Below are 15,509 nucleotides of genomic sequence, written 5' to 3'. Positions count from 1 at the left end.
ATACTTTCCACCTAGATAACTAAAAGTAAAACTATTTATTCTTACAGTTTTTAACAATTATCCAAAATCAAGTGCAAACAATAGAGGTACTTCCATTTATAATGTACTGACTTGTTACATCAATTGTATTTTATCAAAAAAACAAGCAATGCTATTGTAACATAACTGCAACCTCTAACATTTTAAAAATGTTTCAGGGGATTCTTTGCTGAGCTTTCAAATTTATTTGCCTAACACATTAGAATAATAGAAAATGTATTCTTTCCCTGAGCTTGGTCAGTACCTGGATGGGAGACCTCCTGGGAAAAAACTAGGTGTTAGTGGGGCCAGCAGGGGGTTCTCACCCTGCAGTCCATGTGGGTCCTAATGCCCCAGTATAGTGACGGGGACACTATACTGTAAAAAGGCGCCGTACTTGGGATGAGACGTAAAAGCCGAGGTCCTGACTCTCTGTGGTCATTAAAAATCCCATGGCGTTTCTCGAAAAGAGTAGGGACGTAACCCCGGTGTCCTGGCCAAATTTCCCATTAGCCTTTACCAATCATGGCCTCCTAATAATCCCCATCTATGAACTGGCTTCATCACTCTGTTCTCCTCCCCACTAATAGCTGATGTGTGGTGAGCGTTCTGGCGCACTATGGCTGCCGTCGCATCATCCAGGTGGGGCTGCACATGTGAAACCTGTTGTGCATATGTTAGTGTAAACAAATTCTTTATGTGATGCCCCAACTCAAACCTGATTAATCTATGTGCTGCATGTGAGAAGAAAGGGTCCAGAGAGGACCCCAAATAAATAGGCTGTGACTTCTGCTTATTGCAGTCTTTTCTCTTCAGTCAGGCAGCACTAGCAAGAAAAAAAACTGAATATTGAAATAAAAAAAAATATCCAGGAAGACTTTCATGTTTACAGAGAAAAGTTTTGTTGTAGTGATTTATTGCACTACAGCATTTAAACATTGCCCACAGCCAACCTCAGGCTTTTAGAAGAAACGTAATGACTTTGTGAACATATGCAGGTGTCATTAAGGTTAATGCTGCTTAACACTTTGATGTGTGCAAGGCAGATGGATGGTGATCTGATCAGATTCTTGGCAGAACTAAATGAGCAATGCCCTCGTCAGCTGTCAGAAAATGGAGTCTTTCCAGTTAATAAATGACGAATGTTTCCTTTTGGCCAAGAGTCCAATTTTCTGCTTTTTACAGAAGTGGCCTATTCTATTCTAAGCCAAATCAACAACACTTCATCCTTTAATGAATACTCAATATGAGCTAGAAACTAGATAATATTCACTGAATTATATTTTATTTAAATCATGACGTGGGAAAAACTGATCTTTGAAACAACCCTATTTTAGAAGGGTACATCTGTAAAAGTAATAATGGTTCTTTTCTCACTATGGCTCAGTTAAAGCTCTCTTTAAGAGACAATCACAAAGATTAATACTAGAATATTATGAATTAACCTCATAGAGATCTGTTTTGGCATAAAGCCTTTTTGGAAGAAAAACAGGTGATATGAAATTTAAAAACTGAGAAATAAATCTAGAAAAAATGCAAAATCTCAAGCCAGTGTAACTGGGAACCACGAACTCTATGCAGAGACAGCTGTGAAAAGGGCAAACTAAGACTAGAAGTTTCTTTAAAGTCGTATGCACTGGTTGTTTCTCCTGTACTCAAAGCAAAATTTAATATAACCGACTCACATCAGCAAAGCTCTCAGTAACCATGGAAACCATTACACTGCAGAGTAAATAAAGTTCAGATATATTCCATACAAACAAAGCAACAAAGGGACAAAAAGACTGAAAAACAGCAATAATTTACCCATCTTAGAGTGCACCAGTCAATTTTGTGTTATTTAAGTGTGTGGAATGGATGGCCATTAGCTATGTTTTTAAACGAAAGCTTCAGAGAACCAAATGCATTAAGGAGGACATAAAAACGCTGGCAGAGGCATCAAAGTCTGTTCTGAAGCTCAAGCACAATATATACTGTAGCACTGCTGCAATTTAAAAAAAACAGACAAACAAAGTAGCAGGAAATTATAAAGGAATGCAGACAACAGGAACAAACTGGAACAAGAGGGTGCACTTTAAAACACTGCAAATCTGTGACATCTGTAGATTACAGATTAACAAAATGATTCTGTATTTGTAAGTAAAACACACAGGAAAGAGAACAACAAATTATGTAAGCAAATGGGGTGTTAATGGATTATTGTTTTCTGTGTACATCAAAAGGTATCCCCTATAAAATACATAGTGTATATTATAAGATACATAGTGCACTGTTTTGTACCAATTTATTGCAATTAGCTATAATGAGACAAATTTACATCCAATAGGGAAGTCATTATTTGCTTATAGTTGCAGGACAAAAATTAGTAAAACTAGCAGGGAAGTATCTTATTTGGAGGAGAGTTAATGTTACTGTGATATGAAAACCTATTTGGATAGAGACAGTTTTGCTTTGTACAACCTTTAAAGTGGATCTATTCAGATTTAAGATAAAATATCGCTTAAAGATTAAAAAGTTTGCTGTGGTGATATGGCTTCCAGCTGGAGGATTTTTCGAATTAAACTTTTGTTCTAACAACATATGCTACGGTAAAAAGTCAATTCTAATATAACTAAGCACATATTCAGTAACTGTAATACATAGGGGGAAAATGTATAGAAAACAGACTGGAAAAAACATTTTTTCCCCAAATTCTTAAAGCACACAATCTATTGTACAAAAAACACAGCAAAAAAACAATTTTATTTCATTACTCACTTTAGCAGTAGAGAGGAGTGCGAGATTAAGAAGCCTTACTTAGACAAGATGCTATTATCAGACTTATCATTTTAGAATGTTTTTCAAAATGTGAAAAAGTACCGAGGACCAGAGTGTAGAGATGTTGGACAACAGGACCCTGAATTCCATTCACATTGCAACATCACATCCTGTTGCTTTCACTGAGCTATGGTATTGCTGCACTGTGACGAAAACTGGTGACGCAGGGATTGTTCACCAGCTACAATTTTGCATGTGGAAAATCACAAGCACACATCTGTTCCCTGTGTGTATGTTGGAAGGAACAAGGAATGCAAAAGGCAAAAAACAGAGCCATTACGGTTTCTACAGCCTCTCATTATATGAAATGTCCTTAAACAGGTTAATCGGTTTTGCAGTGCAAGATTAATAACTGGGGGTGAAGAGGTATTGTGTGCTCCGAATATATAGCAGGTAAAAAAAGTTAAGTATTACTATCTCTGCCATACCAAGAATGAAGAGACCTTTTGAAAGGATCTTGGATTAATAACACTAGCTGGCATTTGTGTATTCACTGTGCATTAGCTACAGTATACTATATTTCCTCTCATAATACCTCACACTCTATATAAAAATAGCTTGTCTCTACTAATGTCACATGCTTATCACTGCAAATATGGTACGCATGTGCGAGTTACCAGGATACAAAAAAAAACAGACCTTCTGAAAGAACACTGCCATGCATTTGAACTTTCCATTTAGGATTTACTTCTTTGATATGCTAAGAAATGTTCTCCATGCAGGTCTCTGAATGACGACTAAACAAAAATCACTTGTTTCTGTTAAAATACATAAGCTGAAAAAACTGCTCAATGAGAGATGTAATCTCCATTTATAGACCTAGCAATTATATTCACCTGAGAGAGGTTTAATCTGGGAGGAAGGCATTACGCAGAAAACAAATCACCTATTACGGTGTCTTACATGATCTAAAACCAGTTTGCAAAACACAAGTGCTTTCAAAACTTTATTTCAGAAAATTAAAAAAACAAGAAGTTGAAGAACTTAACAGCACTTTAAAAAAATCAATAAGCAGCCTGAAACCAACTACTGTACTAAGGATGCAGAATGAAACATTGTTCTAATTACTTTTAAAACATTGTGACCTTCAATCACTAAGGCCCATCCAATGGAATTTGAGCAAAATCAAATTGTTTAAGTGGACATACTTTCAAAGGCAACAAAGATTGGAGTCACCGACCTCTCAAGAGCCTTTCGAGATAAATAACATCCTGTGGATACAGACAAATGTGATTTATTTCTCCAATCCCCCCCCCCCCCCCCCGGCTTCTGGCTCAGGAACAAATAAAAATTTATCTGAAAAGGTACAATGAGTATGCAGTTTACAGACAAAACCAAAATAAGAAATTATATTTTTTCCCCCCAACATCAATACAATAAAGGTGCACAGATGTTATGTTCAGGTTGAGCGAGTACAAAGAGTACTGACTTGAACCCTGACAGCATTATTAGCCCGCAGTGAGATCTCAAGGGTGGCACAGAATTGAGCAAAATGCTGCTAGCTTTGTGAGCTAAAAGGTACTGTAGGTTGCCTATGAGCCACAAGCTACAACTTCCTGGTGTGAAACAACTCCATGGAAAACAACCAAATTATTACATCTTAGAGTCCAAGACACAGTGTGCACAGGCCAAAATGCTATCGTTGCTTGTCAGACTCAGAACTGTATCTTCTATAACAAAGCGCAAAAAAAAACTTGAAAATACACTGTAGTTTATGCAACCTGAGAAGCAGAGATAAAGTTTAAGAAGTGTACATAATGACATTTGTTTTCTCTGAGCGCAAACTCCAAAAATTAAAAACCAAAATGAAAACAGTCACTTTGGGAAAAATATTCATTACATCCAAAGCACACTTGGTCAAAGTCACAACAGGTAAGGAGATCATCAAAAAGAGCAATAGATGTGAAAGGGCATTCCAGAGTAAGCTCTAATATGGATAAATCCATAAAAAATATCATAGACATCAGATGTAGACACTAGTTCAACCTATATGTAGCAAAGGAGGAAGGATTGAGTATTTAGATTTATTTTCTATTTTATTTTGTCCAATTATTACTGTATATATGGATAAATATGGATTGTGAGTTAATAAAAATATTACTATGAATTATTTAATGGTCACATACAAACTAATCAACCTATCACAATCCAGAAGACAGCCAAATATTTTTAATGTCAGGCAAACAGTCTAAGAACATGTCTGACACAGAAAACCACACAAATGCTGGCATGGTCCTCAGTAGATTTACATGAATGTCACTGGCACTTTAACACCGGCTGATATGCTCTGCCTGCATGTCTGGTCAGATGAAATTAAAATTGAGATATCTGATATAAACAAGCTGATGCTCATGTTGGACTTTTTTGCCTCTATGGGTGCAGAAGCCTTGGCTAAGATAAGGGAAATCGCAAACTCCGGGAAGAACCAGGAAATGTAGTTCAAACATCTACTGTACCGGAAGTTCCTCTTCCTAGAAGCTCAAGCTTGGCCAAAAATGGACATCCCGGCATGACAATAATCCAAAGCATAAATCCATATCAACAACATAATTAAACATAATCAACATAATTAAACAAACATTCTTGGAAAGGCCAAGAAAGTCTTCAGACCTCAATCCAATAGAACATTTGTGGTGTGAACTCAAGAAGGCAGTTCACAAATAAAACCAAAGGGTCTGAAGAATTAGAAAAATGCTATTAAAATCACAACTTCCTTTTTTTTTCAAGCAAGACATTATCCAACCAACGTTTTCTGCACATTTACATTTAACGTTTTCTGGAAATTTACATATAACATTATATAGAATGCCAATAAATAACCCTCTTCCTTTTTTAAATGATAAAGCAGTAACTATTGCATTATGCCAGCACATCAGAGAGGAAAAAATCATAAAACACATTTTCTGTTTTTTTATGGTATAAAGTTAAGACCTAGAAATAGATATAAAACTAATCTAAGAAGGCCTAGATCTCATGTTTTTCTGATTGCAATCTGAGAGAAAAGGTTAATTTTACCATTACTTAAACTTTTGTTTACAATATCAGTCTACTGTTCACACGCTGTAGGGTCCCCAGCAAGACATTTCTCGTAAAAGCTAACTGACCACCACAAATACTGAAGTAGTATTATGTCCACTCTTCACTATCTCAAAGTGGATATCTCCCATATTTGCACATATGTTCATCAGAAATTATAATATTAGATTTTTTTTCTCAGTCAGCTTTCATTTACACCGTTGATCACTGACACTTTAGGTAATGTTAATAATTTAACAAAATTTAACAGCTGTTAAACGGGTGTAATAATGGTCGGGCTGTGTCACTTTACTAATACTTTATTAAATATCAATAATTCTAAATTGCAATCCTTATTCTCAAGATAAGTTATCTAGCTCCATGATTGCTACTGTATAGTTAAGATCTCCCTGTTTTTTCATTGTTGAGCAGCAATGAATAAAATTAGGTCAGAAATGAACAGTACGATACCAGGTTTCAAGACAGGGCTTTGTCAGTCTACAACTTCACTTACATAGCTGAAGCATATTAAATGTGTCTCTCCAGTTTTTGCCTTTTGAAACCTTGAAATGACTTGATTCCAGTCATTAAACTATCCAGGGGAGACCTCTGCAGGCAGGGTTTGAAACAGGTACAGCAGGCTTGATAAAACATTTTAGAAGAAAGTTCCACCTTGGCATTTGATCCTTGGTTCTGAAGGTTATGGGGTTATAATGTAGATGAAACAGCTTTATAAAGCCTTTGGTAAGTGGACCACTACGTTTTCAAGAGTTATTGATTGCTGGATAAGATCAAACCTCTTTGATGTAGATCATGAAAACTCTCTCCCCAGTTTCTTGCCAATAATTACTGCATAGATCTCACAGTGCACACAGAAGAAACTGGAAAAGATCTGCATTTATTTTCCTTCCTTAGAAATTACAGAGATAAAATCACCCCCCAAAGTTCTCTCTCTCCCAAACGCAGGTGAAGGTGAAAGACAGAATTCAGTTTTTTTTTATTCTTCAAACATTATATGATATTTGTGGGTGAAGGTGTCAGCCCTAAAAGATTTATTAGATTTGACCCTTCTTCCTTCATTCATAAATTACCATTTTAAGCAATTAAGCAAATTTAGGCAAACCGTATCTTGTATATTGTGTGTCCCAGGATGTGCATATAGAGTTTCATAACATATAAGTCTGGTAGAAATCCAAATTGTAGCACATCTCTCATTGTTTTTGGACCTTGCATTTTACAAATCTGACCAATTAGCTAATATTTTTGTGTGGATCCAGGTTCATTAAATTTTTGTTTAATTAATGACATCTCCCTACCAGCTGGAAAATGTTCCTTTCTGTTTTTGTTCAGGTTTTAATTCAGACCATAATACAATACGTTTGCACCTTTATTTTCTCCTACAGGATTTATCCACATTAGTTTTAGCTGTATCCCACAGTACTACAGGAAATACATGTTGCTTATCCATCCATCCATTTTCTAACAACTTCATCCAATTCAAGGTCTGGGAGGGTCAGAGACTGTCCAAGAAAGCAACAGGCACAAGGCAGGATACATCCTGGACGGCACACCAGTCCACTGCAGGGCACACGCAAACAGAGACACGTATACACACCAGGGCCGATTCTCTCAGAAGCCAGTTACCTTCCAGTATTTCTTAGAACTGAGAAGGCAAAGTTGATCACCTGGAGGAAACCCACACAGACATGGGGAGAGCATACAAACTCCATGCAAATAGCACCCTAGGTCCAGAATTGAACCCACTGCGCCATCATGCTTCCCTAAGTACCATACACCTTCTAAAAAGTTTAATTTCCTGTGTGATTTATTTTTAGAACATGTAGGTTAAAATACTGTAGTTCATCCTCTGTAGAGCTGTATTTTAAAGCCAAGATCAAACTGGTACACTGCCATTCAATTATTTTGATCTCACATTCTTTTATCTTAGACCTACCTATTCTATCACAATAAAAAGTACATGAAAAGTACAGTTCCGCCTAGTCTCTCCCCAAAACATAAAAAGTCCAAAGAGCCACCTTGCCCACTGATCTATCAACATATTGAATTAAGAGTTTTCTGAATTCTCTTTAGAGGCATTCAATTGTAAATTCAAGTTGAGATTCAAATCACCTCTTTATACAAGCACTCTTACCGTTTCAAGTGATATCAGAACTAACACTTTCCAAAGATGCATATAGAAGCAACTGATGTGCCCCACACTCTATCTTTAGGATAAAACTACATTATTAGTTCTCTTGTTAAAAAGTATTCAGGGTCAATAGCATGAGGTCTTAAAATAGTAACAGTGAGAGTTACCACCCTCATTATCCAGCACAATGTTTTCTGACATCTCACACATCGGGCTATAAAGTTCACAGTCAGAGAAATGGGTTTTGTAGGAGAACACATATGCCCTTTCTCTGGTAACCTTTAAGAATTGTCTTTTTTAAAGGATCGTGTAAACCCTTCACATTAAAGGACTGTACTTTGACATCTTAAGAAGTCATTCCACATCATGTAACAAAAACACAAGTTGATATCTGTTGTTTAACCATTTTCTTCTGTGTAGCACTCAGTCATTGCCTATCACCTTGTGTCAATCCAAAAATGATACAATGTAAAACAAAATCCCATAGTAACACAAATTATTAATATGCTGTAAGAAATTCAAAGAGGCTCCAAAAGCACCCCAACCCTTTTTGTCCAAAGCACTAATCCTCCTTAGCACTTATCAATTTTATATCTCTATTTCTAGTCACTGATTTACTAATATCTTAGAATTGTGAAGGTCCTTAAGAAGGATGTCAAACTCTGCTGTTAAAGGAAATTCAATGATTATAACTACCTACTGTAACTAAAGCATTCAGAAAGAGATTTTATATATCTTTGTGCACAAACATATAAACATGCAACCAATTACACATAACTGTTCTTAGTAGTGCATCTATGCTGAAGGAACCACCCACTTTAACACACCATTAAAAGAAATGTCCTGAAGTGCAATATGAGAAATATTAAAAGTTGTATAGGAAAACTCTCACCAGCATCTTGTGAAATATCTCCATTATAGATTGTTAAGCACTATTAGCCCCCAACAACATTTGAACATGAATCACATTTCTGGAACAGAACATTAACTAATTAACATTAAGTAATTAATATTATCTGTAGTGGTCATTTGACTTTGTCCATTCTGTGGCCTCCTGCCATCTGCCACACATTGTTTCATTGTGTCTATCATTGTTATGGGTTACTTGAGAGTGCTGAACACATTTAATAAATGCTCTGACAACAGATATTTCCAGTGGCAACTAGGATTCAAATAGAACCCTAAATGTCACCAAAAGGTGCATTTGGAAATTCATTTTGACTTTCTTCCTTCCATTCCATGCATTTCTATAGGACCTCAGTCCATAAAGATAGTCCAAATAAACCTTCTTTCAAGTTATTACCAGAATTTCTTCTTTGCGTATTTTTAGACATTTTATCACTGCAGTATGCAGTCTAGACCAGACATCAATGGATTTAGGGCTCCAGCATCACTGAACCCTTTCAGTCTGTAGGTCTAAACCTCAGGGAAGATCAAGCTATGTTTCATTATGTTTGGCGACAAGTGTCATCATCGGGTCTCCTCGATCTTAAGGTACTCCTCATATCCTGAGGTTCTGCAATCTCAATCTCCCTTCTTGGTCCATCACATTTGTTTCCAGCTGTGTATGTTATTGAAGCAGCTGTATTAGTTTCATGTCAGTGTCCTCAATGCACTCCTCTACTTCACAAGTTCTTTTGTTGAACACGTTTACAAATACTCAGTAACACAGGAAGTTTCTCTTTTCTATCTATTCTAAAACTGATTGATTTACAGGGGGTGCTGTACTCTTTTGTTTTGCTGGGATTAAACCATGTTATCTGCCAGGAAATAGGGGTGTTCATGTGGCTCCTTTGATTTACCTCCTATCGATCTCCATCTTGTATTTTATAATTTTTCATGTTGTAATTCATGTGCATACAAACCCAACATTAACCATCTAGTGAGGTTTATTAATAATCGGTTGGGTTTAGTGTGCTTCATCTAACCAACAACCACGAGAGCTGTAGTTTTAGGTAGCCCTTAGTTCAATGACCTGAAGGCTGGTTTCAATGTTTGGTGTATCAATAGGATGAAACGTCTGGAGCACATCACAGCTCCATTCCAGGATACACTCCTGGCACCAAAGTGACTGTCTGCCTGCACTGGAACTAGGGCTGTTCATGTTTTATAGTACCTACTCCTTGGAAGAAAAGAGCACTATAACAACTGACGAAAAAAATAAAAAAAGAAAGAAGAAGGTGGGGGAAACACTAAAAATGTCTACATGACCAAGTCTCAGTAACTGCTAAATGAATATTAACACCACAGCGCAGAGAAGAAAGCAAAAAAGACAGTCCGGTGTTACAGGACGTTACACTTACACACACAGTCCCCGGTCTGCCACTCCAGGCACTGTCCATATGGGAAAGAGATGACGTAGGCGTTGGAGTCCACGCAGCGCTTGGTGCTGCCACACCACATGCACTCCATGGCCTGGCTCGTACAGTTGGCACAGGAGGTGCGGAGAGAGCAGGGCGTCTTGCAGGGCCTGGCATTCTGATTAGGGCTGACTGCAGATGGAAAAAATATTAATTAAAAAAAACAACTTGTAGGCCTAAGAAACCTCAACAGTGATGTATCATGAGAGCAAGAACTCAGCATTACAGCTGAGAAGCAACCAGCCCATGTCAGGCACAGCAGGTAGGTAAAGCCAAAAACTATATCCTATTCAAATTTGACAGAGTGGACTCACAACAGGGGCCAATTAAAATTTAATTAATGCTGGGGAAATTAAAGATAGCTATTAAACTTAAACATCAGACCTATAAACTCTCAAGCTCATAGCTTCCACTAATCTCTCCACCGTAAAGGACAGTGCACGGGGGTTGGCTATCAAGTGCAAATTAGAAGGTACATTTGTTTAAAGGGTAATGCAAGACAGACGTAAAGCAACTTGGGAAATAATTTAGCCCTAGAAAATGCCATGACCTAAATACAACTGGAGCAGATATAATAAAGAAGCCCTAAACTTGGTTTCATGAGGTTATGTGAACTTCCAGCACTCTGAAATTTAAACTGAAATCTAGGCAGATGAAGTGTTGTTACTTTAGTACAGTACCTTTCTGCCCCCTAGAGCATAATAGAATAGGCTCTGCATATAGAATTCTACTTATATAAAATGTATATACTTATAATTCTTCCAAAAGCCAGAGTCAACCAGAACCCATGTACTCCAATTTGAAAAAGTTTATCTACAAAATGTTTTAACCCAACAATTTCCAGTTGAAAATCCAAACATTTGCTCTCTGAGGCTATAACATTTGGCAATCAAGGAAAAAAATTCTGTAAAGAAGCTCCAGCACAGTTAATGGCTATATTTTAAGACTGACAATGCACTTATAGTTTCAAGACACCCAGAGTCTGAAAAGGCTAATTACTCTCAGTTTTTTTCTGCGTTTATATTCTTTTAATAGATTTCATAAGAGGACAAAGAAACAAAGTAAAAACAGTGTGATCACTAGCCTGATAACAGATTATTAATGATTGAAGTTTGCATTACAGACACTTAACTGTTAATTAGAAATATAATATACATCATAATGATGTTATAAGAAGGATACACCCAGCAAATCTAAGAGCTGAGCCTGGACAAAAAATGTTTTAGTAGACTAACAGAAAATGTGAAATATCAATGGATATATAAGAGAAGAGAGGTTATGAACATATTGTATTATTTTGCATGTACACACTACATTGATGGTGGGAAGGCATCCAAAACTTTAAATTTGAAGCTTAATTTCTTATAGGTTGTGATTTTTTGCAATACAACTATTCTAATTTCCTTAAATACCACTATGGCTTTAACTTCTTTAATGCATTGGATTTCTGCAATATAACTACTTCAATTTTCTTAAAAAGGAACATGGCTACTTAGAAAAGGCCATTTTCAGTACCTCCTTGTATTGCAAGGCTTGTCTCAAATATGTAAAAACAGCATTTAAACTCTAAGCCATGATCTAACATACTGTACAAAGCACACCACTCACAATCAGAAAAAAAATAACTTTTAAAGGAGCTTCTTTATAAACTGAATCTCTTAAAATACATAGTTCAAAGTCCTTTCTGTCACAGCCCCTCCCTCCTCCCACTCTAATTACCCAGAATCCTATTCATGATTTAATCTGTGACAGAGAAGGAAGGAAACTGAAAAGTCATAAACTGTTTGTAACAGACTGACAAAAACAGAATTGGAGAGAGAATGAAAAAAAACAGAAAAAATACAACTAAAATGAAAAACCAAAGTTGAGCATGGCATGTGTCTTTTATTTTACATGTCAGAAAGACAATGGATCACTGATTCTCCATAATAAAAAAGACTGACTGCACAGTCAAAACACGCCTCACTTTCTCCTTTTCATCTGGAACACTTGGTTAAAAAAAGAAAATAAATTTTGAGGCAGCGAGCAAATAGTCAACCTGATTTTTTTTTTACATTTATATTAGCTCTCTGAACCAAACCAAAGCAATTCATACACATACAGTAATGTGACGAGGAAAGAAGGAAACAAAGTTAAAATCTCACCAACTGGCTTTTCACAGATCAGGCCATCAGCCATGGCCATGGCAGTGCAAGGATTGGCCTTCAGCCCTACTACCTCGGCTTCTGCCCGCTCCAAAAAGGCACAGAAGCCGGAGTCATTGGGCTCTCCAGGTAGCCACTGTAGGGTGGTGTTTGTGAAGGGAGACATGTCTTCCCAGCCCCAGTACGAAATGTTGATTTTTCGCAGCCCCACCCAGGGAGATATTTTCTGTGGGAAACAAAATCACAAAGAAAACTCATTACCACATAAACCTTCTTTTTTAATGTTTCTAAGCAACTGGCCCAGGGAGGTATCACATTGAATACTCACAGGGAAAAAAAATTAAAATAAAATTAATGCTCTTTTGAGAGAAATAACCTTTGCTTAAAATAATTAGCTTATTTTTCCCCCACTTTAAATTATGCATTAGATTGCAATTAAATGCATATCCTAATCTTATATAGAACCTATTATTTGCTTTTCCTACAATTAAAAATAAGTTTTAAAAATTAATTTAAAAAAGGATGGATTAAAAATCCCAGTTTACATTCTGTTGCATTTCAAACTTAAATTTCAAAATGCCAATAAAAAATCTCATTAAAAAACAGAGCAAAGAAAAGATCTGCACCACGGACAGCAGATACAAACCGATTACAGCTGCAGTCTTTTTCTCAGAACATGAGCACAAGAACAAATCCACACAGAACGAACAGAATGGGCAACTACTGATATAATGTTAAAGCCTGAAAGCACAGATTCAAAATTAACAGCAGCATTTCTGCAGGCTTGGATCATGCTTGGATCATGCCACACAACTACATATCTAAAATGACCTTCTTTTTGACAACGCAAAGAAGAACAGTTTATGGTCTATAGTGTCCGATTCTGGACCAGGCGGGTTGGAGTACCTGCAGGTTTTGAAGGTTTCTTCCAGCACCTAAGTTTTTTTTAATTAGACCAATTAAGCCAATAGTGGGTTAATTGACATCATAAGAGCAGCAGGTGGCTCTGTGACCCCTTCCACGACCTGAACTGGGCAACTCTTGACACCACTGTGAAGAAACCCACTATGTACAATGGAACACGCTTGGGACAAACAATAGCACATTTTTGAATTTGTGAACTCCACTGAAGATACCACAAGTGATTACTCAAAAGTACAGGATTCAAATTTTACGGTAGGTGAGTTAATTTTAGCATGTTTCAGAGTCATACTAAAAAAATACCCACTCTTTAAGTTTCGTCCTTTTATTTACAGTACAGTAGTTTCCACTCCCATTATAGGAGCAGTACAGATAATCTAGACAAATGGGAAAATCAGGTAACTAATTTTATTCAAGCAGAATAAGATCCTGAAAGAAAATGCATAACTAAACACATCTTTTGTAGCCGATCTTCATTGGCACTCTTACTGTATGTTTACCTTGTTTCAATTATCTTGCATTTGTGTTATTTTCCCCCAAATTAAATCCAGCATTACAGAAGATGTGTGAACTTCATTTTGGTTGCCACAATGTAACATGAGATTGCATACATGCTTGATCAGGCTTAAGAGAAACTATGCCTGCTACATGTTCACCAGTAGCTTAATTAAAACATATCCTTAAAACAATTTTTCTTCACCAGGCTCCAGTAGAATGGTATGTGAAGATGTTGTTAATTCATCACAGCTATACAATGTGCAAACAATATTACATCAGTACGTCATGATAATGGGCTCTCATAATAACTGTTTTTTTTATCCTCTGACACCTACATTATTGGTAGTTATCACTTGACACCTGTCTTGTTGCTATGGAATACTGTTACAACAAGTACGGCTGTAATGTTTAAGCCTGATGGTTTACCACATATACTGAGAAAATCTGATTATAAACAAAGCACCAACTCAGGGCCTATTCTGACTAAGCATAGATGTCTATGTGCAGTCTCTGCTTCACTATTTAATTCAGAGAGACTCTTGAATTAAAATCCAAATGCCACGTAGACTCACGCTGTGAGCCAGAGGCTAAAACAGCAAGCAGCTAAAACTTTTTCCCCCCCTATTTCCTCTTCAAACCATTTCTTACTCAATCCAAGCATTGCATTTTTGGTTTTAAACCCTGTATCACAATTTGCAGCCGTGGTGTCTGACACGTCTGAACTCGCCAGCCCTCGCCTGTGCAGCACACACGGTTCATTTAAAAGGAAATCTCACCCCCTGAAATTCTCATGATTAGAATTTCAGATGAAAAGACAGGCACTGGGAGATCAAGCGTAATTTCTTTAAGCCCATGTGGCAGGAGATGATAGTGCATTCACAGTGGCTTACAAAGAGTAAATCGAAGAAGACAGGCAGATGGGACCAGAGTAGAAATTCTGTCTGGCTAAACAAGCCAGAAGGCCAGAGTACTTCGCAATGATATTCTATGTTAAATCTTCACATTATTCCGCAATTATTATTTCATTACCACTTAAGGCATTATATCCCAAAGTAGTCTGGCACTGGAGTTAAAGTAAATACTCTTAGAAGCAGTATGTCTTAAAAGTATTAAGCATCAAAAGTAAATAAAATATATGCACTTCAATTTGTGACTTTAGTTCAGCAGATCTTTAACAGAGACTTCTATGGCTTTTGACTGGAGAATTATAGATCCAAATTTTAGTGTCACAACTGCAAATGCAACTAAGAATTTCAAGAATGGAAATGCCAAGTACAGTATATTATGTATGGTACTTCAATACATAATAAATATATAATACAAAGAGTCATTTGAATTAGACCTGATTTCCGTTGTTTCCAGAGAAAAAGGCAAGATTTTAGTAAATGAGGGGATCAAAACTGTATGACACTCATGATAGGAGCATCGGTTCGTTACAGAAACTAATTTTGTGTACACACAATATATATCCATAGCATTCTACATATCAACTATATTTAACAAATCTTAGGAAAACTACATCCCAAATACAGGCATTTAAGAGCTGTTTCGCCTACATGTCTTACTCTTTAAAATTAAAGTTTTAAA

The 15,509-nt window shown here is 36.6% G+C and overlaps 1 protein-coding gene across 3 annotated transcripts in view; it reads right to left on the bottom strand.

Annotated features, from left to right (window-relative positions):
• LOC148835071 (attractin-like protein 1) overlaps positions 1-15,509 on the bottom strand; it is a 416,291-nt gene that overhangs the window by 267,619 nt on the left and 133,163 nt on the right. For all 3 annotated transcript variants that reach the window (XM_088917388.1, XM_088917389.1, XM_088917390.1), the window contains exons 16-17: positions 12,504-12,729; positions 10,303-10,491 (exon numbers count right to left, since the gene is read on the bottom strand). In XM_088917388.1, the coding sequence (XP_088773514.1) occupies positions 10,303-10,491; positions 12,504-12,729 (415 nt within the window). The remainder of the gene's footprint in view (positions 1-10,302; positions 10,492-12,503; positions 12,730-15,509) is intronic.

This window comes from Atractosteus spatula, chromosome 5 (genome assembly GCF_055471065.1).
Source record: "Atractosteus spatula isolate fAtrSpa1 chromosome 5, fAtrSpa1.hap1, whole genome shotgun sequence".
Lineage (NCBI taxonomy): Eukaryota > Metazoa > Chordata > Actinopteri > Semionotiformes > Lepisosteidae > Atractosteus > Atractosteus spatula.
This window is presented reverse-complemented; position numbering and strand designations above follow the sequence as displayed.